The sequence below is a fragment of the Mirounga leonina genome, unplaced genomic scaffold (assembly GCF_011800145.1).
Source record: "Mirounga leonina isolate KUSES-001 unplaced genomic scaffold, KU_Mleo_1.0 Mir_82, whole genome shotgun sequence".
Lineage (NCBI taxonomy): Eukaryota > Metazoa > Chordata > Mammalia > Carnivora > Phocidae > Mirounga > Mirounga leonina.
In genome coordinates this window covers 13,433,170-13,460,546 of record NW_023270825.1, presented here as the reverse complement: position 1 = coordinate 13,460,546, position 27,377 = coordinate 13,433,170, and the positions used below count along the sequence as shown (strand labels likewise).

Sequence of the window (27,377 nt, the reverse complement as noted above, 5' to 3'; positions counted from 1 at the left end):
CATTTTTAAGAGAAAAACTGAAATAGAAGTTTTTTCATTGAATATATATGCTTCCTGTGGTTGCTAGAAGTTACATTTTTTCATAAGATGGAAATTCTTAAAATTTAAAGTGCATTTTCTAAGTTTTTAAATGAATTTTTTTTTTAAAGATTTTATTAATTGTCAGAGCATGAGCTGGGGGGTAGCGGCAGAGGGTGAGGGAGAAGCAGGCTCCCTGCTGAGCAAGGAGCCTGATGTGGGACTCGATCCCAGGACCCTGGGATCATGACCTGAGCCGAAAGCAGACGCTTAACCAACTGAGCCACCCAGGCATCCCTAAATGAAATCTTTCTAATTGAGATTTTCATCTTAAAAACATTCTTTTTAAGAAAGTTTCTTTAACATGGTACATTTTGAGTGTTATTTTGTATTTTTCCTTTTTTTAAAAATTTTTTTTCCTTTATTTTTAGATCTATCCTTCTGTGGAAAATGTGCGAACCAGCTTAGAAGGATATCCAGGTAATTGTTGGAGACTGTCTCAGTTGCATTTTTTTGGTGTATCTTTCATAAATGCCCTGGTAAACTTTTTAAAACAAGTAATAAAAATGCCATTCTCCTTGAGAAAAGAACTGGTTAGAAATTTGGAGAATATTTTCCCTTAATTGGCTAAGAATCATGGAAATAGGTAATATCGAGTAGTACTATGTCCCAAAGATGGTTCCATGCTTTTGGGCAATTTTAGTGTGTTACTGAATCCTCACAGTAACACTGTGAGGACTTGTTCTCATTTCCACAAGTAAGGTGGTCCCTTCTGCCAACAACAGGTTGGTTGTCCAACAGGTTGGTTGGTTGTCCAACAGGTTGGTTGGTTGTCCAACAGGTTGGTTGGCTGTCCGAATAAAACCACCTTTCCCTGCTGTGTCCTGCCTTTCCAGAGAAATTCTGACATGCCTTTCTCTGATCTCTCTCCATATTCTCCCTGCTTGTGTCTGTGGCTCTGTGTGGTTCTTCCAATTTTGAATCACAGGTATATTTAAGGTACAGAACTTCTGCTTAGTTTTGGGATGAACCTTTGGTGTTACCTAGTTGATACTTGTCCTTTCTAAAGCACTTCATCTGTAAATGCCTAGGATGATTTTGTAGGCGACTTTCAACTTTGCTATTTTCTTTATACAGTGCTAGACACTGAACTTTTATTTGGAATCTAGCAGCCCTCCAGATAACACATTCAGGAGGCAATAACCAAAAACCCAAGTAGGGTTTGTCTCTGGAAAAAAGAAATCTGATTGGCATTTGCTTGTGGCTGGAAGCAGAATGCTCTGAATTAGACTAATTTAGTCCATTTATTGCTTGTCAAACTAGATGTGACCCTGCCAGAAAAATCTTAGTAAGGTTTGGAGTGTAGTGTATCAGCCCATTTGCTGCTACCTAATGGCAAAGCCAAAATCATTTCACTGAGACTCAGACATGGTGAGGTTTTGGTTGGTTTCTGTCTTCTCCTTTCTCCACTTCTGATACACTAGATTCATTCAAAATGTGCTTTTTAATGGGGAAGAACACGGTGTTTTCCATAAAACTATTTTGTAACTGGCCCTAAATACGTTTTTTAGTTATTTGTAGTAGAGGATACGACATGCCTTGTGATGACTCAGAAATTTAAAGCCCTTTTTGGGATATAGATTATTTATGGAGAAGTTCCAACATGTGTTTGGAAAGTCAGTGGTGAACCCACAATAGAACTTTCCTTCTTTCTAAGATGAACAAAAACTGGTTACTAATTGTGTTTCCACTTGGAACTGTATCTCTACTTTTGATGCAGGAATATGGATTTTAGCATTCCGTTTTAAAAGCAACTGTTTACTGAACTTTTTTTTTTTTAAGATTTATATGTTTGAGAGAGACAACATGAGCAGGAGGAGCGGGGGGGGGATGGTGGGGAGAGAGCGAGAGAGATCTCAAGCACACTCCCCATTGAGCAGGGAGCCCAATGCAGGCCCCGATCTCATGACTCTGAGATCGTGACTGGAGCCGAAACCGAGTTAGACACTTAACCAACTGTACTACCCAGGTGCCCCTGAATATTTTAATTTTAGTGATGACTCTATTCCATTTGTAAGAATGTTTAGCTAATACAAACTCTGCTTGGAAATAGCAGAATGTAAAGGGTAAAGGAAGCAGGAACTGAGTTTTCATCTAAGTCTACCTTCCCAAGTGTCCAGCTCTTGGGCAGAAATGGAGATGCTCCAGACCAAAATGGGGTAAGGATTTCTCGCCTGCATGAGGACTGCAGGATAGGCCAGAGTTCTTTAGGTAGTTTTTCAGATACTTCGAATCTGTGCTGTTATTGATGTTTAAATTACCACCCCCAAGTGATTAATACCTCTTTCTTTTCAGATTGTAAACATTTACCATTTAACATGTATCCCTCAGAAAGGAAACCCCACTGAGGGAACATACCTAATACAAGTGTAGACCTTTTCTTTCTTTCCATAAGATGAAATAGGAAGTGGTTTTGTTTTTTCAGTGTTTACTGTAGATTCTTAATGAAGGATCCTAAAATTATTTTCTGTAATACTTGTTTTCTTCTTTTAAAAGCTGGGGGTTCTCTTCCCTATAGCATCCAGACAGCTGAAAAACAGAACTGGCTCCATTCCTATTTTCAGTAAGTAATTGGTTTAGAATGCTGCTATTGCTTCTTCAGAAATATGAATGTTATTTATGTCAGTGTGTTCTTTTAAAAAAGAACCTTACATAATACAGCTGTATTTTTTCATCTGCATATGTTAGTGATAGAAATAACTTAAAACAAGGTTTTGAACATTATTTGAAATAGGTTTTTAATACCAAAGGATAAAACTGATCTGTGAGGTTTGTATTTAAATATTGGCCCTCAAAGAAAAAAAATAAAGATGATGATGGGTAATTTAGAATTTATGTAAGGAGCATTTTTAAAAAATGTTACTTGAGTATAATTGACACACTGTCTTACATTAGTTTCAGGTGTACGACATAGTGATTCAGCAACATTTTAGCTCATATTTCCAGATTATAATTCTTCTGTCTGCACATGTACATGCACGTACTGTATGACTGCAAGCTTGCCGTGGGTGGCGTCCACACCACTCTTTGTCCAGGACATGGGATCGTATTTGGTTTGTTGTAAGGGCTCAGTAAATGGTTGAATGGGCAGGTGAAGGGATTGTCTTTCATCCTCCTCTTGTTCCAGTGGGCACACTCTGACTGTTCTAGGCCAGTGCAGTTTCCTGCTTGCTTCAGGCATGTGTTACACTTGGCGGCTGGAAACAAAGGCAGATTGCATCTCAGTAGCTTGCAGGCTAATTCACTGTGTCCTTGTGGGCCCGTCCGTGTGTCCCTGTGGGCCCCCGTTGGGAGGTTATTCCTTACAGAGAACATTTCTTTATATCGATGAGCTCCTTTCACGAGTCATTTAAGTGAATTTAATGATTGAAGGAACAATCTACATAATCCTAATTCTGGTCTTAGCCTTTTTGCAAGAAAGGATTGTTGCCTCATGATGGTAGGCCCTCTCTTCCTACAGAACCTCAGTCCTGCAATACTGACAGGTAAATGTTAGCCTTGGACTGAAGTGTTTCCAAATTATCCTTTTTTTTTTTTTTTTAAGATTTTATTTGACACAGAGAACACAAAAGCAGGGGGAGCAGCAGAGGGAGAGGGAGAAGCAGGCTCCCTGCTGAGCAGGGATCCCAATGCAGGACTCGATCCCATGATCCCTGAGATCATGACTTGAGCTGAAGGCAGACACTTAACCCACTGAGCCACCCAGGTGCCCCATCCTCCTGCTTTTTAACATTGTTTTAATATTCATCCTGTTGGCATTTTTCCCCATTTTGTACTTTTTTTCAACAAACTTCCTGAGCCCGTACTTGGTAATGCACTGTGGGAGCATGATTCCTCCTTTTAAGGAGCTCATAGTCCACGTAGGAGACAAGACATGCACATATGCAGTTGAAAACACAACAGAAGTAATAGACATGAATATATACATGTCTTACTGGCAAAAAAACCACAAAAACGGTAAGGCTAGATACCAAAGGGTTACAGTGTTTTATTATACTGCTCTCAGACAGAGTTTAATAAAATATTAGAGGTCTCATCAGAGAACTGTGTACCCACTGTTTAAATTATAGGATTTTGCTTTTCATGAAGTTTCCTAATACTAGGATTATGACAGGTTTATATTTTCTTACTGGTAATGGGTCTTTCCTGTCACTAGCAAATGGTCGGCTGACACATCTGGCCGCAGCAATGCTATGCCACATATTAAAACATATATGAGACCCTCTCCAGACTTCAGTCAGATTGCTTGGTTCCTTGTCACAAGGTAAGTAGTCCTTATAGTCTTGGTGGGAAGAACTTTTTAAAATGTGTTTGTAACTCCTGCTCTGAATACCAAATGGGTTTCCAAAAAATGGTTTTGTAAATTGTCATTTAGTTTTCAGAGTGTGTATGTCTTCTGATCCTTATTTAAGAGGCTTATTACTTACCCCTTTCTAGTGCCTGTTATCATTGCCTGATTTTATGAGTCTTGATATTTATGAGGGCTTCATAAAGTCTGCATTTACTCTTGTTAAACTTAATACTTCAATAGTAGGAATTAGGTTAACATTTGAGGTAAATACAGAACAAAAATGATATGGTAAAATTAGTATTCCTTAATTACTTTCTCTTAGGTAATTAATATTTGACTGATCAAGTCTCTTAAGTGTTTTTTTTAACATCCTTATTAAATAATTAACACTTTAAGATTCACCTATTTAGTCTGCAATTCAATGATTTAGTATACTCACAGAATTGTGCAACAATCACTATAATTTCAGAATTTTCATTACCCCTTAAAGGAAATGCCTTACCTACTAAGCATCCTTGTGTCTATTTTTATAGCAAGGTAGATTGTTGTGCTCTTGGAAAAAGAGAACTGGACTAGAACTTCTAACTCCTAGTCTGCCCAAAGGCCATTAGGCATCTCTTAATGATTTAATAAGACAATTAATGTCATTAGTAATAATTAAGGTATGACAGAGTAATGAAAAAACTTTGAAACAAAAATTTAAACTCATGAAGCAACTCTTAAAAAAGCCAATTAGAAGCAAAACCAAGTCCCTTCCCTAGCTTATGGAAATTAGTGGTAACACTTTTTACCTGGCTCAGGGTAAGGAACTATGAGCTGAATAGTGTTAGTGGTATACATCAGATGCAACAGTGGGCTTCTGCAAAGTTTTTGAGGCACCATAGTATAATGGAAAAACATACATTTGAGTACTGAAGATTTAAGATGCTCTTCTGTCATTTACTAGCTCTGTGAACTTGCGAAATGTATTTAATCTGAGTCTGTTTCCTATTCTTTAAAATGGGAAAAGCAATGGCTGCCTTTTGGGGTTGTTGTGAGAGTTAAATGAGCTGCTCGAGGCTCCATGCATCTGACATAACAGACCGCAGGACACGACAGCTGTGATTATGCTAGTTCAGGCTTCACTGTCAAGACTGAAGGATGGCCAGGGGAATTGGTACACATTTCTTTGCTGTGTGTCTTTAAAGAAGAGAAACTTTGGCTTCTGAAGTAGGTTTCCTGGGTGTGAAGACCTGAATTAGAGATTGCCTGGGTAGAGAAGTCATTGCCTGAGACAGGTAGTGCCAGGGAGAAGAGAAACCTCTAAAATGTATGTGGCCTCGTCCTCGGGCAAGTTCAATCCCTAGTTGCCTTGGTAAGTGTGGGATTGTTGTTAATCCCTCTCCCAATTTTCACACTTTAAGCTAAATTTTTTTTTTTCCCCAGATTTTATTTATTTGTCAGAGAGCACAAGCGGGGGAGCGGCAGGCAGAGGGAGAAGCAGGCTCCCAGCCGAGCAGGGAACCCAATGCAGGGCTCGATCCCAGGACCCTGGGATCATGACCTGACCTGAAGGCAGACGCTTAACCAACTGAGCCACCCACGTTCCCTAAGCTAAATTATTTAAATATTCCTGACTTAGTGATGAGAAATCAAAGCTAACCAACAAGAACATAAATTTGGATATATTACGGACCCTTGAACATAATACAAAGGAATTGGATTTTCAGAGACTACATTTCAGCGTCAGTTCATATGTTCAATAATTGTCTGTTAAGCCACATTATTAAGTTGCAAGTAGTAAAAAAGGAAACCATATTACTAAGTTGCAGTATTAAAAGTCTGGCTTTTTATATTGCTTCTGCCCCATCGTGATGCTGTGTGACAGTCACTTCCTGCATACCCTGATGATGAGTCCGTAAGACTAGGTGAATTACCTACCTGCTTGCAATTCTAAAATGCTACTTTTGGATATACTTGAGTAGTGGGCCATCATTCATCCCAAGGACTGAATGTTTTGTGTTTATTTACATGAATGTTATTTTGTTTTGTGTCGAATACCTTAAATTAGACATTTTTCTCAATCTGGTGTGACAGAATTCTCTAACAGTATGGGTCATGTTCTAGGGCTCTACCCAGTATATATACATTTTTTTTTTTGGAGTAGTCGAGGTTCTTCCTGCAATCATGCCACTTTGCATGCAGGTTGAATTGAACTTGAAGGCTATCCTTCCAACTTCGAGAAAAATCAGATAGGATTTTAACCAATGTAGGAAAAGCCATATAGAGAAATATGTCAGTTATTTGGTAAAAGTTGTCTTGTCTAGCATTATGTTATCCTGCTGGGAAAACTGTTGCCTAGAGAAATGTAGCCTTGAGTCTCTTTCTACATCATTGGACAAGTTGAATTTACTGTTTATTTGGGAATTGTTTTCCTCAGAGTAGAGTGAAAAGATGGATGTACTTCACTCAAGTTGGGTATTTACTGATCCTGTTTTAGGGGTATGAAGGGAGGTTGAGATTAACAATAATCCTTGTCTAAAGGCAAAGTTTTTGTAGTCGAGTATAATGATGGCATTCGTTGAGCTCTGGGAATACAAAGCAAGACGTGACCCATGCCACGCAGAGGCTGCAAGAAGAAATGGGACACTGTATACTAGTTGTTTACCTGTGTAAGGATCTGGTGAATGCACCTTTACAAATGTATTATCTGGTTGGGGTGGGGTCAGGGTGGGTCAGAGATGCACTAAAGCTAGGGCAATGGTATCTCAGGTAGGCCCGGAAGCATGCCTAAGAGTAAATAAACCAGATGACTGGAAGGTGACTCTAAGCAGAGGAAGGGGACGCAGAGGCCGCAGAGCTGGAAAAGTACATGGGGTTTTCAGGGAACATCTGAGTGAATCTGCAGTTAGATGAAAGAAAAGAGATTCCTACACCTTCAGAATGGATTTTCTTAAGCTAGGGCACCATTATGTTAAGTGCAGAAAGCATTCACTGTCTATTTATTCATTTAATATTTGTTGGTTTTGTGTTATGTGAATGACTGCTTTCATATTGACTGGCTATTACTAAATTCTGACTTGGAAGTTAATTTGTTAAGAATTTGAAACTTGTCATGGATTTGTGGCTTCTAATTTTATTCTGAAATACCTAGGCTAAAAACTATCAACTTATCAGATATATAAAAAGGTACAACAATTACTCGGTGATTTCAACGTAACAGACACTGTTCTAAGCACTTTTTGTTCATTTAATTTTCACAACTGCCCCATGGGGACTCGGAGAATGATTAGGTAGGCTGCCCACAGTGACACAGTAGTGAGTTGTGGAAGCAGGATTTGAACCCACGGAATTTGGCTCCACAGCTGGCACTCTTCACCTCAACTTTCTGATGCCACTCTTAACAGCCGATAGTGTACCTATTTTCTGTGAAGACGGGTCAAAAGAAACTGCATCACTTTACTTTGATTGTGGTATGGAAAAAAAAAACATAGCATCCCAGTATTAAAGAATATCTGACATAACTGAAGTAGTAATTTAGAAAATACTTAGAGCCCACTCTCAGCCCTTCTACAATAAGGAAAAATGTAGATCTGAAATATAAGTGACATCTACCAGGAACTCCCTTTTTTTTTTTTTTTTTTTTTTTTTTTTTTTTTTGGTTTGCCACCTTCTCTCAAATGTTAGAACATCCCAAACTGAGCTCTTACCTAGAAGGATATTTCCTTCCCAACATCCATTTTGGCCCTGGTAGCACCTGCCCACTCTTTTATCCTCAGGCTTACAGCCCAGCTGTCCTCTTGCTATTCCTTCCTTTGAGCATTCTGCAGCATTTACTGAGGTCCTTCCTCTTGTGAATGCAGGGCACTTGGGATAAAAAACATAAACATCAGGACGCCTGGGTGGCTCAGCCGGTTAAGCATCTGCCTTTGGCTCAGGTCATAATCCCAGGGTCCTGGGATAGAGCCCCGCATCGGGCTCCTAGCTCAACAGGGAGCCTGCTTCTCCCTCTGCCTGCCACTTTTCCCTGCTTGTGCATGGGTGCTTGCCCGTGTTACCTCTGTCTCTGACAAATAAAATCTGAAAAAACAAAACATAACAATCTTAAAGGCACTACCTAAATCTTATCTCTGATGTCAGAAGCCAGATATAGAAGTAATTAAAATAAGAAGAGATCGATTCTGTGCTTGAGGTGGGCATGTGGATGCTTTGGATAAGATAATCAAAGTTGTTCATTCTTTTTTTTTTTTAAAGATTTTATTTATTCATTTGACAGAGACACAGGGAGAGCGGGAACACAAGCAGGGGGAGTGGGAGAGGGAGAAGCAGGCTTCCCGCGGAGCAGGGAGCCCGATGCGGGGCTCGATCCCAGGACCCTGGGACCATGACCTGAGCCGAAGGCAGACGCTTAACAACTGAGCCACCCAGGCGCCCCAAAGCTGTTCATTCTTACAATGTCTCAGACTTTACTTTTCTGATCTCTGAAATTACCGAGTCAGATTCTACCTGGACTTGTCAAGTGATTGCCTCTCTGTGGGCCATCACACACATGGTCCACTTCCCAGGCCACCTTTCCTTTTCCTAGTTGTCGAAGACCATCTTTCAGAAACATGAATTTTTCTCCCTGTCCCATGTTCGGTTTCCCCCCACTTCCTATATGCTGAAATCCAGAGCGCTCCTTGGCATTGTGACCCTAACCATACCATTTTCACCTTTCCTATGCTGTGTTCTACAACATGAACTGCCAGAAGCAGCTTCCTATGCCCCAGTTATGCCCCAGTAATCACCCTGCCAGCAGCCTTCTCCTGGTGCCTTTGTCTTCTCTCACTGCCGTTCCAAGTGCTGCCCACCTCATAAGAGTTGTCTCCGGTCTGGTGTCCGCCCTTGGAGACTCCGCCAGCCTCCTGACTTCTCTCTCCTCCAGATCCTCCAAGCACTTACGCAGGTACCACCGTTGGAGCTTGTAGCTCCTACGTCATTGTCTTCTCTCTCCTGGCAGAGAAGAGATCCCTTATCTGCACAGCAGCTGTAAGGATGAGGTGCCACGCTCAGTGACATGACCCACAGGCTGAAAGAAGTCCACAGTTAACAAGTTCACTGCGATAAATTGATAAAGTACAATGAAAGAACTAGAAGTGGAAGTAAAATTGTAATACAGGTGCAAGAGCTACTAGTGAAAGTCTAGGACGACCACTGTGTATTACCTTCTCAGCCATTAGCATGAAAGCGTTTTTATAAAACCACTCCTTGTGCACACGTATCCATTGAGCCTTTGAAACACTGTGTTCCAGGCAGGGCTGTCTCTATTCTGCTCCCGCATCATGTTTGCTCACTCCACTGCAGTGCCTCTGCTTATGATACTCATTTGCCTAACATGCTGCCCCCCCTCTCCCCAAGAGTCCTAATTCTGTTTCCTCAAAGGCCCAGTTTAAAATTTACAGCAGGGGCACCTGGGTGGCTCAGTCAGTTGAGCATCTGACTTTTGATTTTTGGCTCAGGTCATGATCTCAGGGTCATGAGATTGGGCCCCAAGTGGGGCTTCTCTCTCAGTGGGGAGTCTGCCGGAGAGTCTCTCTCTCCCTCTGCCCCTCCCCTGCTCACGCACGCACTCACATGCTCGCTCTCAAATCTTCAAAATGTACAGCCATTAAGGGATGCCTGGTGCTGTTTGAACAGTAGTACCCTTGCTTGGGAGTGCCTTTGAGACAGCCTCCCTGTTCAGTTTGTGTGCCAGTGTTTACTTGACTTTTCTCTGTCCCAGTAACCAGTAATCAGCTCATGCAGATCTGGGACCAAGTCATTCTCTTAAGTACCCCATAATATTCAAGTGCATCTCTTGAATGCCAATGGTATGCCGGGCAGAAAGAACACAAGGTGATACAGTATGGCTTCCATTTCTTCCTTCAAGAAGTCGGAGTTCTGGGTAGCAAGAATTAAATGGGACACAGTCGTTGCACTCAAGGACACTAGTAAAGCCATAGGGAGCTCAAGACGCTATATTTTCACTAAATGCTTGAGAATATGAACAATGTGCCCAGCAAGACTTCATGTTGCTGCTCTGTGTCAGGCATTGCTTACACTGTGAGGAACAAGAGTGACAGAGAACCTATCTAACAGCTTTTATTTTAGCTAGAGCGGGGTGGGAGAGGCAGACCGTATACAAATGAGTCAGCATGAAGTATCAGATAAGGGCTAGAAACAACAAAATGGGGTGATGTTGGAGCATGTCTGGAGGGGTCAGAGAAGGCCTGCTTTAGGAAGTAACATTTGGGCTGAGTTGATCTAAAGGTGGGGGTAGGGGGTAGGCCCTCAGTTGGTAGAGTAGGTGGAACATTGGAGTGGCCTAGTGTGGCCATGCACAGGCCATGCCAGATCATACAGGGCCTTGAAGGCCAGAATAAGAGTTTTATTCTAAGTGCTGTGAAAACCATATGAGAGTTAAACAGTGGAATGACATCTGATATATGTCTTTTATTTATTTATTTTTAAGATTTTATTTGAGAGAATGAGAGAGAGCACATGAGAGGGGGGAGGGTCAGAGGGAGAAGCAGACTCCCCGCCGAGCAGGGAGCCCGACGCAGGACTCGATCCAGGGACTCCAGGATCATGACCTGAGCCGAAGGCAGTCGCTCACCCAACTGAGCCACCCAGGCGCCCTGATATGTGTCTTTTAAAGATAACCTGGGCTGCCGAATGGAGAGTGGGTCATTGGAAATGAGTAGATGTGCATAGGCCAGCTGGGAAGCATGGAGAGATTATGACAGACATAATTCTTAGAAGTGAGTGTTCATGGGGAAAGAGCAGGTGGATACGGGCTACGTGAAGGGGGGCGGGGTACTGTCTGTATAGAACATGCCCCCAAATCTCTCTTGAGGAAAGGCAGTCAGGATGGTGGGAAGAGCGTGGGTTTGGAGTTACACAGACCCAAATCCAAAGACCCACTTAACATTTGTGAATTAATAAACCTCACCAAGCACCAGTTTCCTTCTCTCTGAAAGTAGGATATGACCTTTAACTGTTAGTTTTGTTCAGAAGCTTGAAACAAGTTACATAGAGCAGCTGTCATCAGGAACTGGTACATGTTCAACAGATGACGCTTATCTTCCCTATTTAAGCTTAATTTTGAATATTCTAAGTAATGATGTTTGTAATATTTCATCCTAAGTACATGAAACGACTATAACAAGTATAGGGTAATAATACTTCACAGTAGCAGCTCAACCTATAAATTCGTATGGAAACCTCAGAATCCATCATCAGGCACTTGAAGGAACTGAATGGTTGTCCTGAGACTTTTAGTCATCTTGGAGAATCTTCAGTGAAATGTCAGTTCCTGGGTAGGAGACTTTTAAAAAGTCATTTCTGCCTTGGGGGGATAAGAAAGGAGCAAGAGAGAGACTTGACCTTCATTGAGCAGCCACTTTCATGTGGCAGAAAGTTCTAGCACTTTACCTGTGTTGTTTCGTTCAGCCATTGCAGGAGTCTCTGAGGTAGTTGTGTCCTTTCCACAGGCGAGGAATAGGACTGCAGAACTGAGGACTCCATCCATTCCCCCTGCAAGTATCTGCCCACTGTGGGCAAAGCTGTGAACCCCAGGCACAGGGATAGAAGGATAAGCAGAAGTGCAGTTCTTGCTCTCCAGGCGTTTATGTTAGAACAAAAGTGGTTTTATCAAACAACATGTACAGATTATTTAATAGCAGTTGTAACAATTTTGAGTATTCTACATACGTAGATTTTCACCTAGCAAGGCCTTAACTGTCTTTCAGTTCTCAACCCAACATGATGGAGCCTCTCCTTGCTTGCTTAGCCTAGTGCCTTCCATCATGTCCTGCGCCTCCTGCTGGGTCCGTTTTCTTTCCCTTTTGGTGTGGTTGCCTGTGTAACCATTGGCTGCCCCTCCAGACTTAGAGTGAAGTCCATGTTTTGGCTGACACGCCCCCGCACCTGGCACGTAGGGGCGCTCAGTAAGGATTTGTTAACAAGGAAGCTAGTAATGTCCAGGATTGGGGCTGTGGTCATGCAAGTGCTGTCTAGACCTTGTGCAGAACTGAATGTGGGAGATGCTTCACATGTGACTCCTGCATTTGGGGTGTGGTGGGAGATGGGAGTGGTAATTGCCATCCACGCAGAAATCGGGAAAGGGAACTGGTTTCACAGGGAGAATTGTCACGTTGAGTGCAAATCTGTTCTCAGAAAGGACCTCCCCCTTCCTCTTCTAAGGCTTCACCTGATAAAGTCAGGCTCACCCACGGTCATCCTAAACTTTTTGATAAACTCAGTTTATTGATAACCTGATCACAGGAATGAAATCCCATCATATTCACAATTTTGCCCATGCTCAAAGAAAGAGGTTTATACCAGATGTCTACATCGGAAGCAAGGGCATTAATCCTGGGGGCCATCTTCCAATTCTGCCTTCCATAGGATTCATTGGTATTTATTACCCAGTTAGATCCCTCCCAGCTTTGACTTGAAATAATTTCTTACTGTTCTCAAATTGAGGTTTATTTTTCATAGTTAGGCAAAACTACCCTTGAACATACTCAAAAGACTGAACCTTAGCAACCAAAGACTATTTGAGAAGGGAAATTCTGTAATTATCTTGAGCCACAGGCTGCTTTATTGGATTGAAAGAGTAACCCTGCAGTGTGATTACTTTGGAGAACCACATTGACCAGCATATGTAGAGTTGTTAAAAGTAAATCTTGTGAAAGATAAGTAGAATCCCAAAAGATTTAATTTCCTAATCTGAAAAAAACCCTTATCACCTTAGAAGTGTCCTTCACGTGTTGCTCCCTGTGTATCCATAATATCTTACTACCTGTCGTTTCTCCACCGTTATAAGTAGAGAACATTGGCATTCTGGTCATGGGGACTTTATTTTACTCCACTGACATTTGATAACTGTGTCTACTGAAGATCAGGGATTGAAATCTTATAAAAATGCTAGCTTTACTAGTTTTCATCTTCCATCATTTATCCTTCTAAATATATGTGAATCACAAAGTTTTAATATCCTCTTTCATTATGTGTTGTGATTGGGGTTCTGACTGGAAGTCTTTTGCATAGATCCTGGGTTAGGTTTTACTATATAGTTGTCATATCACCGAGGATTCTAATATCTGCACTGAAACCATTTTTAATGAAGTCTCTGCTTTATTGGACTGTATGCTTTAGAAGTATTCTACTTTAAGAAAAAATGAGTTTGTAATTCCTACACTTTCCTCTAAAAGATTCATCCTGTTCATCCTGTTGGTAACTTTTGTATAATGTCTTGTGTTTTCAGACAGCAAATACTGTGTCTAGCACAGTGCCTGGTCTATAGCGGCCCAGAAATTTTTGAAATGGGTGAAGGATATTCCCTATAATGCAGCTACCATTCATTTGCTCACTGTTTCTCAGATTCTAAGTTTATTTTTCTTTTTGTACTGTCCGGAATGATTATGCTTATCCTTAAGGTCTATTTCAAGTGTTCCCCTTTGAAAATTTTTCTAGCTCAGACATAATTCATTGTTTTCCCCATTGTGTTTTTGTAGCACTTTTTGCTTGATTTTTTTTACATGTTCCTTCTTGGTTATTTCTGGGTTCCTTTGCCTCAGTACAATATGGGTACAGGTGCCAGGTTTTACTCATCTTTAGATCCTCCGCATCTAACTCTGCACAGCATATCGTTAGTGACCCAAACATACTTGAATGAGAGCCCTTCACAAAATGTTCCAATAGGTAATAATATATAAACATAACAGGAAAAGGGTAGATGGAAAAAGTTTGTCTTCCCATTCCCCAGCTATCCTGCTCCTCAACCTCTACTACTACTAATGGGTTGCTTGGGTTGAATAGCTTTTAACCCCATGACCCATCAAACCAAGGTACCTCAGAGGGTGGGTGATATTACCCCATCAGGCGGTGGACTATGGAAGAAATAACACTGAGATGGAGTCCAAAGATCCACATTCTAATTTGCAATTGCCACTTACTAGCCTGCCACGTAAATTTTGGGAATGCCCTTTATAATCTGGATTTTCTCTCTTTTGTGGAATGTTGTGAGGATGATGGAAAATACATGACATGTAGAAGTTACCTACCCCACTGTGTGATGTATTGAACATTTAACTGCTTGATTTTAGTGGCTGTTAACAACCATGTGTTAAGCTTATGTTCACTAGTCCTTTTAGGATTCAAGAAAGCTGCTTGAAAAGCCTTTGTTTTGTTCATAAGATATGTGACCTAAAGATTTGTCCATAGTTAAAGCCTTTTCTAAGTTCAATATGTGATTAATTGACAAATTGGTCAAAATTCTATGAAATCAAGACGAGTACATTCAGCCAGAAGTATATTATTCAAAGAAACTTAAAACTTGCACTTACGCTTGAACTTAAGATGTTATGTTGGCTGGCAATTTTCTCTCTTGTCTGGTTGCTTTTATTTCAAGCTATTTATAGTTTTTGATCCTACCATGAAATCATCCTGTATCTGATGGGCAGCCTGTTCTTGAAATTACTGGGACATGATGACAAATACAGTGTTTGACTTTTACCACAGGACCAAGCAGGCAAGAAGACGAACTTGAAGAAGCAGCTTTGGCTATAAAGATAATTCCAAGGAGTAATTGGCAAACCCAGTGAGCACAATTAGGAAAGCTGTGCATTGTGGGTGGGCAGAAAGCATTGGCAGTTACAGTTGCCTAGCAACTGACAGGCATTGCCGGATAGTTGGGGAGAAGCAGAAATGTTGGTACTGCCACTTTAGGGGAAAACGAGACAAATGCTTAACTATTAAAACCACCATGGCTTTTTGAGGAAACATATGACCTGGTACTCTGCTCTGATTTTCAGCATTGCCGTGCACATACTTCTCTAATGTCTGTTCCTTTGGCTCTGAAACAGTCTTTTTTCCTCTGTCTGATTTTTTTTTTTTTTCCTGCAGTGAAAATCAAATTGGGTCACACAAAAAAATATTGGTAGATGTCACTAGGTAGACTTGGTTGCCTGGCACTGTGGCTCTAAGGTATTGGGGTTAGTTGGTTTGCCTCATGTACTTTCTCAAAAATAATGGTATCAGTACCAAAGTCTACAGATGACTTCCTTTATGCATTAGAGATGGAGGTCCTATCCCCCCCACCCTTACTTTCTTGCATTCTGCTACAAGCAGACCAAGACCAAGCCCCTTTTCATGCTCATGGGAGCTTGTCTGATGGAGCATTATCCTTGATGGGGAAAAAACCCCGAGCCCCCCTCACCTAGGGCCTCTAGACCCTTTGTACACTTGTAGTGCTAGTCATAAAGTATACCTGTGGCTTGAGATGAGGTTCTATTTGGGAGTCCTTCACCAGGTTCTAGCCCCCAGAGAAAACCCATTATAATACCAGATACTTTTCATGATGCTTACTGTATGCTGACCAAGTGGTTTTTGTTTTTGTTTTTGATTTTTTTTTTAGTAGACACAATGTTAAATTAGTTTCAAGTGTACAACAGTGATTCAACAAGTTTATGCGTTCTGCTGTGTTCACCAAGTGCTTTTTTTTATTCTAACTTATTTGATCCTCTTAATTAGGAGCTACATAGTAATGTTCCCATTTTAGAGATGTGAAAGTGGCCCAGTTGGTAAGGCGGTAGAGCTAGGATTGCAACCCACATAGTCTAGCGGGAGTATTTCATACGTGTGTGCTAGGCACAGCTCTAGGCTTCGGTTATGGGTGGCGAACAAGGCAGGCATGATTCCTGCCCACAAGGAACTTGTATTCTAGTTGGTGTAGCCCTCTTGTCCTTCTGCTTTGGGATCAGCAGCCGACTGAGCCACCCAGGTGCCCCTTAGACACTAACTCTTAACCTTCATTTCTCTTACCCACCTCATCCTAAGGTTGTGAGAAAAACACAAAGCTCAGAAACTTACTGCAGCCCCCATTTCCTTACGTACTTGCCAAGTCTTCCCTCTTCCCCACTGACATCCTTTAGCGCTGTTGTGCCGGGCCTTCCCCTGGCTCCTCTTTCCCTGCCCTTCGGAGTACTGTGTCTTCCTACCCATTGCATTGCCATAGCTCTCCCAACCTGTATAGGTTTTAGTTCTGCCGTAGCAATCATTTGTGGCCCTTGCTGAGCAAGCTCTGACAGCTGTGGGCTGCCAGTGGGTGCTGTGGTGCTGCTTTTTCTCAGCCTCTGGGTGTCCTGCCTCTTGGTTCACTGATCAAGTGTTCACAGAGCATCCATTCTGTGCCAGGCTTTGTTGGGTTGTTGGGGTGTAGCACTTTAAAGCTTCAGTGCTTTTTTGCCCTTTTTTTTTTTTTTTTTTTTTTTTTTTAAAGAGAGCGCACGCTCGCATGTGGGAGCGGCGGGAGAGAGAATCTTAAGCAGACTCCAATGCTTAGTGCAGAGCCTGACATGGGGCTCCATCTCATGACCCTGAGATCATGACTTGAGCCAAAATCAAGAGACAGATGCTTAATCAATAAGCTTCAGTGCTCTCTTAAAACACTTCTTCATCCTGGGCATCCAGTTTCCATTTATCGGTCAATATCTGGGCAGCTGACAGAGGTCTTAAGTACCTAATCCTCTGGCCTCTGCTTATCCAGTCTGTTTATACCAGACTCAGCCATGTTGCATAGTGGTTAATGCCACCCACAGCCTCTGTCTTCTGGATGTTTCTCTTGTCCCTTATCGCTGATCATTGTGTGTGTATAAACACTTATTTTTTTTCACACTTTGGGAGGCTAGAAATTTGAGATCAAGGTGTCAGCAGAGTTGGTTTCTCTTCTAGATGGCCATCTGCTAAATCTGTGTGCATTGTCTCAACTCTACCCTCACATATTCTTAGTTTTACATTTATGTTAATTGGAATTTGATTAAATATTAGTTTCAGGTGTACAATATAATGATTCAACACTTCCATATAGCACCGGGGGCTCATCACAACAAGGGTGCTCCTCAATGATTTGGATGGAGCTAGAGAATATTATGCTAAGTGGAAAAAGTCAGAGAAAGATACCATATGATTTTACTCCTACATGGAATTTAAGAAATGAACAAAGGCGGGGGGAGACAAACCAAGAAACAGATTCTTAACTGTAGAGAACAAACTGATGGTTACCAGAGGGGAGATGGGTAGGGAATGGGTTAAATCATTCACTCTTTTACTCCTCTTTTGCCATTTGCAAATACACATTCAGTACCTCTTTCTGTTCACCTTGCTGGGCCTGTGGGCCTGCAGATGTCCCTCAGCTTGGCATATTGGTAGCTAGATCTACTGATCCATTGAGAGCTTGATCAGTATCTAATGAGGGGTAGGTAGGTTGTGTGTGTATGCATGCAAGTGTTCAGGGGAATTTTTTACACTAGCAATTAAATGCATCCAGGGTGGTACTAATAAGGTGGGGTGTCTTTCAGAGGAAAGAGAGTTCTTCTGCATTAAGTAACTAGATGAAGCTTCAGACAGTGGTACTTTTTTGATAGGTCAAGGTGGGCACTTTAGGTAGAAGAAATCCTGTCTTAGAGTTATGAGACAAGTTGTGCTGGGGGAGGTAGAGAGATCATCTGGGCTGGCACGAAGCCTTGTGGGGGAAGGATGGGGAAGAAGCCTGACAGTGGTTGGGGCCAGGCTTGTGGAGCTTGTACAACAGGTATAGGATTTCAGACTTTTCCAATAAGGATCACTGAATGTTTTTGATGAGACAGTGAGATGACCAGCAGTGTTGTGATAATATTACTGATAAAGGCTATTCTTCACAACTTTATGATTGACGTACCGTTCTCATGATAATGTTGTCGTGTGCTCTGAGATCTAAATGGAGCAGGTATTGTCATAGCTATTTTATGAAAGTAGAAACAGGTACAAGTGTCAAGGCTAGTAAGTGGTTGAACTGGAACTTGAACCCAGATCTTTTGTTTCCTCTAAGTCCTACTCTTTCTGGAATTAGCTTATGGGGTGGGTTAAAGGAAGTAAAGCATGGAGGCAGAAAAACCTACTGAGCAACTGATACGAAATTCCAGATATGGAACTCTAAAGGTGCAGTGGAATAGAAAAACCTGGGTGTTCACATAGAGAAACGATTACAGAAGAATCGGAAAGCCTCAGAACAGGTTGAGAGGGCAGGAGAAATAGGGTTGTGAGCATAGCTCTCTAGGGGAGAGAGGCTCCGTAAGGCCTTGGGGAGCTGGTCACTAACCCCGAGGAGGCTACTCCTCAAGCTGTCTCAGAAGGTCCTGGTAGAAACCATCCATTTGCTCTGCAGCACCAGTCCTTTGTGCTGTTCACTCTGAGGCTCCCAAGGGATGAGAAGAGCTCCCAGCAGGCTGCACCACTATGGGGCCCAGGCAAATAAAGGCAGGGACACTTTGTCAGGGGGCCAGGGGAAGACTATTTGTTACTCAGATGGCTTTCCAGGGTCTCTAAGGTAAATTGAACAAGTGCTGGCTGTACATTGGACTGTGGTGTTACCCGTCCATAAACAGTCCACCGTCTGCAAGCTGTCTTGCTTCTAGGCCGTTGCTTCAGCCCTCTGGGCTGTTTCTCCATGTGTAAAACCAGAGATTGGGCTGAAGCAGGGATTTTCACGCCATGTTCCTTGGAGCCCTAAGGGTTCTGGAAACTCCTTTCAGAGCCCGCTACCACAGTGGGTAGGGGAAGAGGAATTCAGGTAATTCCTGGTTCATCTAGAGGCACTTTTATCTGCTTGAAATGTTTCCTTTGAACAAAAGACTCTGAATTTTTCTTTTTTTAAAAACTGAAAAGCCATTATGATAATCTCCTGAGCCCATCTCACATTTTACAGGTTTAAGTATTAGTACTTCCCAAACATTATCTTTATGTTGTTTTTCAGTATACTAAGAACTTTCACCTAGATTATTTCATTCATTCCTCATTATTAACCAAGGAAGTGAACAAATGATGTTAAACCCATATTTTAGATGAAAAGGTGGCACCCAAAGGACATAACCCCAAGTTAGTAACTGGCCAAAACCAAAACTCAAATCTTACGAGTCACTTGCTCTTTTTAAGTCTTTGTGTTGCCTTTCCACTATAGGAAGTGGACCAGAATAATGGAATATGTCAGTAGAAAGCGAGATAGTAAGCAGTTTTTGGTTATCGTGGTGGTTACTACTAAACACACTGAAATTCCTTGATAGGATGTTCCAGATACCAGTTTTGACCTGAAATTGGCAAAGCAACTTTTGATCCTGCTTGACAGTATGTTTTGTCCTTTTGGATTCTGGATACTGATATGATGGCTTCTAAAGCCCATGTAATTCCATCTGTGGGATCAAGGATAGATGGATCCTTTTATTTTTAATTTTTGTTTTGTTTTGTTTTTTTTTAGAGAAAGAGAGGGGCAGAAGGAGAGAGAGAATCTTAAGCAGGCTCGATGCCCAGCACAGAGCCCGATATGGGGCTTGATCTCATGACTCTGAGATCATGACCTGAGCCAAAATTGAGACGCCCAACCGACTGAGCCACCCAGGTGCCCCATGGGTAGATGGATCCTTTTAAAGACTAGGTTCACAGCTGGGCTGAATCATGCCATGGTACTAAAGCTAGCCCTCCAAATTCAGTGTGGATATGAAAACATTTGCTTGGGGATATAAGATGCCTGTGGCTGAGGAACAAAATGAGGTTGCAAATAGATTTTTCAACCTATTTGGTGAGTTGTCGGAATTGTGACTTGTAAAAGCCCACACCCAAGTAGCTGATCTCCTTTAGTGCTCTGCTCTTATTTGTGGGAAAATGTGGGTCATAATCACTGTTTTCTTTTTGTGCTGGAATTTCCTTGTGAATGCCTTGTATCTATAAAACAACATAGCCCCAAAACACAACTGACCCATTATGGCTGACCTATTGTGTCGCCTTTGGTACTTAATTTCAAAAGATTGTTGGACATTTGCAGAATTGGTTTAATTTTAACCATGCTATTAAATTCCTAGGCACTATATTAAAAATTGGGAGGACTACCTGGGTGGCTCATTCAGTGAGGTGTCAGACTCTTGATCTTAGCTCAGGTCTTGGTCTCAGGGTTGTGAGTTCAAGCCCCGTGCTGGGCCCTGTAGTGTGGAGCCTACTTAAAAAACAAACAAACAAACATATATCTGTATCAAGGAGACCAAAATTCTCTTGATTTCCTTGACAGAATGAAATAGGACTATTTTTCTCACTATATTTCTGCCCTGGGAACTTGTGCTAGAATTATGAAATCAGTGAAGCAATCCATTGAAGAAACTTTAGACCTATCTACCACTGAAATTTCCTAGGATTAGGAGGCCTGGATGGATCTGCCTTCTGGAAAATTCCATTTTTTTAGTGAGTCACAACAGAGGAAGACCAGAGTCCTCTTTCCAGAAATTTAGCAAGGTTATTGATGTTGGTAATAGCTAACATCTAATTGTCATTTATGTGCCAGGGACACTTTACACATCTTATCTGATACAATCCACACATTACCTTTATAAGGCAAGTACGTTACCATATTTTACAGGTACAGAACTTGAAGATCAGCAGTGTTGGCACTAATAGAAATGCATGCAAGCTCAGATTCTGCTCTTACTACCCTACTCTGCCTTTTGTGCTTAATTTTCAACAGTAAGACTTTTAATTTAGATTTTAAAGTTTTATAACAATAATGAACAAAATAGTCTTGATAAATTGTATCTTCTAGGCTCTTGTATATTAGTCTCTCTCCTTGAATTAAATGTTTCTTACCTATGTAACATCTGCAGGATTCAGTTGGGAGACATCTGTGGGCTGCAGTAGCCATAGACAGACAACTTTCTGAAAGCGATGGGGTTTGTGGGGGAGGAAAGGGCTCAGATGGCCACAAAGCGGGGGAGCACGTAGGTAGAAGACCTCATGGGCTAGGAAATGTTTGCATAGTTGTGGAGGCAGTCAGTAAATCAGTTCACTTAAGAGTAGCAGAGTCAGGAAAAGGCATAATGGGGTATAAGATTGAAAAGCATAAATCTGGTCAGACTGAGGAGGGTCCTAAATGCCAGGCTATATATTTACCTCATGCTTAAGTAGAAAGGACACACGGATACTTTGAGAGCCTGGAGGAAGGTGTAAATGAGAAACCAGAGACAGGGCAATCCATTTGGATCCAGAGTCTAGGGTGAAAGGGGCAGAACTAGGGAGATCTCATTGGAAATAGAGGATGTTAGAGGGTAAAATAGCTTGGTGACTGGCTCTACTTAGTTGCCTGTGGAGCAAGGAAGTCCAGAATGCATATTTCTGAGCCTGACTGAATGAGACTGTGGATAGAGGGGAAAGTGGGAGAGAGCTGGTTTTCAGAGGGGAAAGGCATGCTGATAGATTCTGTTTTTGGAGTATTGGGTTTGGGGTGATAATGTGACATTCCAATAGAGAAATCCAGCTTATGGTTGGAGATGTCAGTTGAATATGGTGAGAGCTCAAAACTGGTGAAGTCTGGGAGTCATACTTGTCAGCATAATGTTTGCTGTTGGTGAGGGGGACAGTCTCCAAGAAAGAGAGGACGATAGAATGAGCCAAGGGCAGAGCATGAATTTAGAGGGTTCCTGGTGGGAAGGGCAGCAAATGAGAGAGAAGCTGAACAGTCGAGGGAAGAGAAAGCCAAGGAGAAATGGAAAGTAGGTGGAGAAAATTATATCCACGCGGCAGAGAAGTCTAAAACAGTTTCTCTACCATGGCATGGTCGACATCTGGGGCCAGATGACTTTCGTAATGGGGGTTGCCTTCTGCATTGTTGGAGGTTAGCACCCCTGGCCTTTACTCACTAGCTGCCAGCAGCATGCCACAGTCTGAGACAACATAAATGGCTCTAGACCTTGCTCCATGTCCCCTTAGGGGCAAAACTGCTCCCAGGTGAGAACTGCTGATCTATCTAGAAGAATAAGGACTAGGAAAAAAGCACTGGATTTGGCAGTTGTGAATATTGAGTGAGTGGAAGTCAGACTACAGAGAATTGAAGAGGGAGAAAGGGAAGGAAAGGAAACTGAAGATGAAGACCACTCACTTAGTACGTCAGAGAAGACATAAGAAGCAGACACTTGAGCTCCGAACTTGGCAGGTTTTTGTGGGGTAGAGCCAGTGTTTGTCCACTGTTCTCTTTTGATAGGTTGTCCTGGCTATTCATTCTTTTTTTTTTTTTTTTTAAACATATAATGTATTATTTGTTTCAGGGGTACAGGTCTGTGGTTCATCAGTCTACACAATTCACAGCGCTCACCACAACACATACCCTCCCCAGTGTCCATCACCCATCCACCTCATCCCTCCCCCACCCTCCCCTCCAGCAGCCCTCAGATTGTTTCCTGAGATTAAGAGTCTCTTATGGTTTGTCTCTCTCTCTGGTTTTGTTTCATTTTTTTCCTCTCTTCCCCTATGATCCTCTGCCTTGTTTCTTAAATTACACATATATATCAGTGAGATCATATGGTAATTATCTTTCTCTGATTCTTACATGTAAACTCAATAATCTTGTCTTGCTCTGGGGAAATAAAGTAATGGTATTTTTACTGGGATTAAATTAAAAGTACAAATAATGTAGTCCCATGTCTCTTCATGTGTATAAATAGTTCATTACTTTTCAAAATTAATAGACCATCTTTTTTAAGCAGTTTAACAAAAAATGGAGCAGAAAGTACCCTTCATCTCCCTTTCCTTTATTGTTAACATGTTGCATTACTGTGAGACCTTTGTTAAACTTGACGAGCCACTACTTAAGTCTGTAGTTTACATTAGGGTTCATGTACATTCTATGGAGTTTAACAGAAGTATAAGGACATGTATCCACCATTACACTGTCATAAAGAGTAGTTCACTGTCCAAAAATCCTCTGTACTTCACCTGTTCATCCCTCCTTACTACCATCCCTGCACCCATGCCCTGGCAGCTGCTGATCATTTTACTGTCTGTCTAGTTTTGCCTTTTCCAGAATGTTGTGTAGTTGGAATCATAGTGTATGTAGTCTTTTCAGATTGCTTCCTTTCACTTAGCTACGTGCATTTAAGGTTCCTTCGTGGCTTTGATAGCTAATTTCTTTTTAATGCTATATAATAGTCCATTGTCTGAGTATGCATCACAGCCTGCTGTCTGTTCACCAACTTAAGGACATCTTGGTGGCTTCCAAGTTTTGGCAGTGAAGAATAAAGCTACTATAAACACCCATGTACAGGTTTTGTGTGGAAATAAGCTTTCATATCACTTGGGTAATAATTAAGGAGCATGATTTCTGGGTTGCATAGTGTGAATATATTTAGTTGCAAAAGAAACTGCCAAACTGTTTTCCAGAATGGCTCTATCATTTTGCATACTCACCAGCAAAGAATGATAGTTCTTGATGCCAGTATTTGATGTTTTGGTTTTTTTGTTTGTTTGTTTTTCCATTTTTGGCCATTCTAGCAGGTGTGTAGTGGTATCTCGTTTTAAGTTGCAATTTTCTAATAACAAATAACGTGGAGCATCTTAAGCTTATTTGCCATCTGTATATCTTTTGGTGAGGTGTCCAGACCCTTTGCCAATTTTTTAATCAAGTTGTTTTTAGTTTTTATTTCATCACACCCAGAATTTGCGTTGAATTTTATTTATTGAAGCATAGTTGAAATACAGTATTTTCAGGTGTACAAACTTAGTGATTGAGCAGTTATATACATTGCAAGATGCTCACCGTAAGGATAGTTACCAAATGTCACCATACAAAGTTATTAAATATTGACGGTATTCCTTATGCTGTACTTTTCATCCCCGTGACTTAGCTATTTTATAACTGGAAGTTTGTTCCTCTTAATTTCCTCACCTATTTTACCCATCCCCCTACACCCCTTCCCTCTGGCACCCACCAGTTCTGTTAGTCTATTTCTGTTTGTTCATTTGTGTTTGTTTCTTAGATTACACATATAAGTGAAATAAATCCTATAGTATTTGTCTTTCCGTCTGACTTATTTTGCTTAGCATAATTCCTCTAGGTCAATCCATGTAAATGGCAAGATCTTATTTCTATGCCTGAGTAATGTAACATGTGTATATATACCATATTTTCCTCATTCATCTAGTGATGGACACTTAGGTTGCTTCCATATCTTGGCTATTATAAACAATGTTGCAGTAAACATAGTGGTGCACTTATTTTTTCAAATTAGTGTTTTTATTGGGTAAATAACCAGAAGTGGAATTAATGGATCATACGGTATTTCTATTTCTAATTTTTTTAGGAACCTCCCTACTGTCTTCTACAGTGGCCGCACCAGTTTACATTCCCACCAACAGTGCACAAGGGTTTCCTTTTCTCCACATCCTTGCTAAGACATTATTTCTTTTGGATACTAGCCATTCTGACAGACGTGAGGTGATATTTCATTGTGGTTTTGATTTGCATTTCTCTGATGATTAGTAATGTCCGAGCATCTTTTCATAAATCTGTTGGCCATCTGTATATTGTCTTTGGAAAAATATCCAGGTCATCTTCCCGTTTTTAATCAGATTATTTATAGGAGTTTGTTTTTGTTTTTTGTTTTGGTTTTGTTTGTTTGTTTTTTGGTGTTGAGTTGTAGGAGTTCTTTATATATTTTGGATATTAACCCCTTATTGGATATGTTATTTGCAAATATCTTCTTTCAGTATATTGCCTTTTTGTTGATTTCTTTCACTGTGCAAAAGTTTAATTTGTTGTGGTCTCAAGTGTTTTTGCTTTTGTTTTCCTTTCCTGAGGAGACAGATCCAGAAGAATATTAAGGTGAATGTCCAAGAGATTACTGCTCATGTTTTCTTCTTGGAGTTTTATGGTTTTAGGTCTCAATTTAGGTCTTAAATCCATTTTGAGTTTATTTGCTGTAAGAAAGTGGTCTAGTTTCATTCTTTCACGTTTTGCATGTACAGTTTTCCCAGCACTATTTATTGAAAAGATTATCTTTTTCCCATTGTATGTTCCTGCCTACTTTATCATAGATTGGCCATATAAATGTGGGTTTACTTCTGGGCTCTTTATTTTGTTCCATCTATCTATGTCTGTTTTTGTGCCAGTACCATACTGTTTAGATTATTATAGGATTGTGTTATCTCCAGCTTTGTTGTTCTCAAGGTTGTATTGGCTATTCCAGGTCTTTTGTAGTTCCATACAAATGTTAGTAGTATTTGTTCTAGTTCTTTGAAAAATGCCATTGGTGTCTTGATAGGAATTGTGTTGAATCCGTTGATTGCTTTGGGTAGTATGGACATGTTAATATTCTTCCAATCCATGAGTATCCTATATCTTTCCATTTATTTGTATTGTCTTCAGTTACTGTCATTAGTGTGTTACAGTTTTCAGAGTTATAGGTCTTTGGTCTTCTTGGTTAAACTTATTCCTAGGTATTTTACTTTTTTTTTTTTTTAAGATTTTATTTATTTATTTGAGAGAGAGAGAGATTGAGAAAACGAGTGGGAGGAGGGGCGGAGGGAGAAGCAGACTCCCTGCAGAGCAGGGAGCCCGATGCGGGACTCGATCCCAGGAACCTGGGATCATGACCTGAGCCGAAGGCAGATGCTTAACCGACTGAGCCACCCAGGCGCCCAGTATCTTACTCTTTTTGATGTAATTATAAACGGTATTGTCTTCTTAATTTCTCTTGCTGCAGAGTTATTTGTGTCTAGAAACACAACAGATTTCTGTGTATTGATTTTTTTTTTTTTTTTTTTAGCGTGCAACTTTACTAAATTCATTTATTCTGAGACCTTTTTAGTGAAGCCTTTAGGGTTTTCTATATATAGTATCATGTAAATAGTGACTGTTTTCTTCATGAGTTTTAAGAGCTCTTTATTTTGGCTATGGGTCTTTTATCAGGTATGTGTTTTGCATGTATGTTCTCCTAGTCCCTGGCTTTTATTTTCATCCTCTTAATAGTTCTATTTGCAGAGCAGAAGTTAAGTCCAACTTACCAATTTTTTCTTTCAGGGATTGTGCTTTTGATGTTGAATCTAAAAAGTCCCTTCTCTTTTAATGTTTGTTTCTTCATTTTTAGGCATATACCTTATAAATCTAATCTGATTATCTCCACTTTAGTAGGTAACTTTAATGCTTTTGCATTCAGTGTTCATACTGATATATTTTAATTTTCTATGATTTTACTTTATGCGTTCTTATTTCCATGTTTTTCTTTCTTTGCCTCCTTTTTCTCACTTCTATCAGATTCATCAGGTTTGCTTTATTTTTCTTCTATTAATTTAAAAAGTGTAATCCATTTCTAATCTTGAATCTAAAATCATTCGGGGTTTTCCTCTTCCTAAACAGCTAGAAAAATGTGGAACTCCAATTCTGATTGTCCCGTTTCTTATATGTTCTCCAGGATTATTGCTCCAGTATTATATTGAAGAAGGTGGAGTTACCCACAGATTTACTAATTTCTTTGCTTGTTTTTCTTCCTCATATACCTGTCCTTTCAAGTGAATCTAGTTTTCTTTCCTAAACTATATCCTTTTTTAGTTCCTTGAAACCTCTTCACTGATAATAAGCTCTTGGAGCTGTTTTTGTAAAACTGCCTTTACTTTTGCCCTCATTTTTGAGTAATTTAACTGGATTTAAAATTCTAAGTTGGCCCTTATTTTCTCCATTTCTTTGAAGAATTTTTTTCATTGGCTTTGAATTCATTTGTTGCTATTAGGAAATTGCCATCTAATTACTGTTCCTTTATGGGAAATCTACCTTTTGTCTCAACCTGATTTTAAGATTTTTCTTTATCTTTGGTGTTCTATAGTTTTACTACAACAGATCAATAGATGTGGATTTATTTTTATTTAGTCTTAGTGGCATTTGTTGTACTTCAGTCTGAAGATCTACTTTTTAAACAGTTCTCTAAGATTACTGGCTTTCATCTCTGAGCATATTAATTTACCCATTTTTTTGGTTTTGTTTTGTTTTTAAGATTTTACTTATTTATTTGAGAGAGAGTATGAGCACAAGCAGCAGGGAGTGGCAGGCAGAGGGAGAGGGAGAAGCAAGCTCCCTGCTGAGCAGGGAACCCGATCTGGGTCTCGATCCCAGGACCCCGAGATCGTGACCTGAGCCTAAGGCAGATGCTTAACCTACTGAGCCATC

At 40.7% G+C, this 27,377-nt stretch overlaps 1 protein-coding gene across 5 annotated transcripts in view; it reads left to right on the top strand.

The window, feature by feature from the left end:
- The window catches only part of TDP1 (tyrosyl-DNA phosphodiesterase 1), a 94,889-nt gene that overhangs the window by 27,692 nt on the left and 39,820 nt on the right, over window positions 1–27,377 (top strand). For all 5 annotated transcript variants that reach the window (XM_034992271.1, XM_034992268.1, XM_034992270.1 and 2 more), the window contains exons 11-13: window positions 450–498; window positions 2,575–2,641; window positions 4,235–4,342. In XM_034992271.1, the coding sequence (XP_034848162.1) occupies window positions 450–498; window positions 2,575–2,641; window positions 4,235–4,342 (224 nt within the window). The remainder of the gene's footprint in view (window positions 1–449; window positions 499–2,574; window positions 2,642–4,234; window positions 4,343–27,377) is intronic.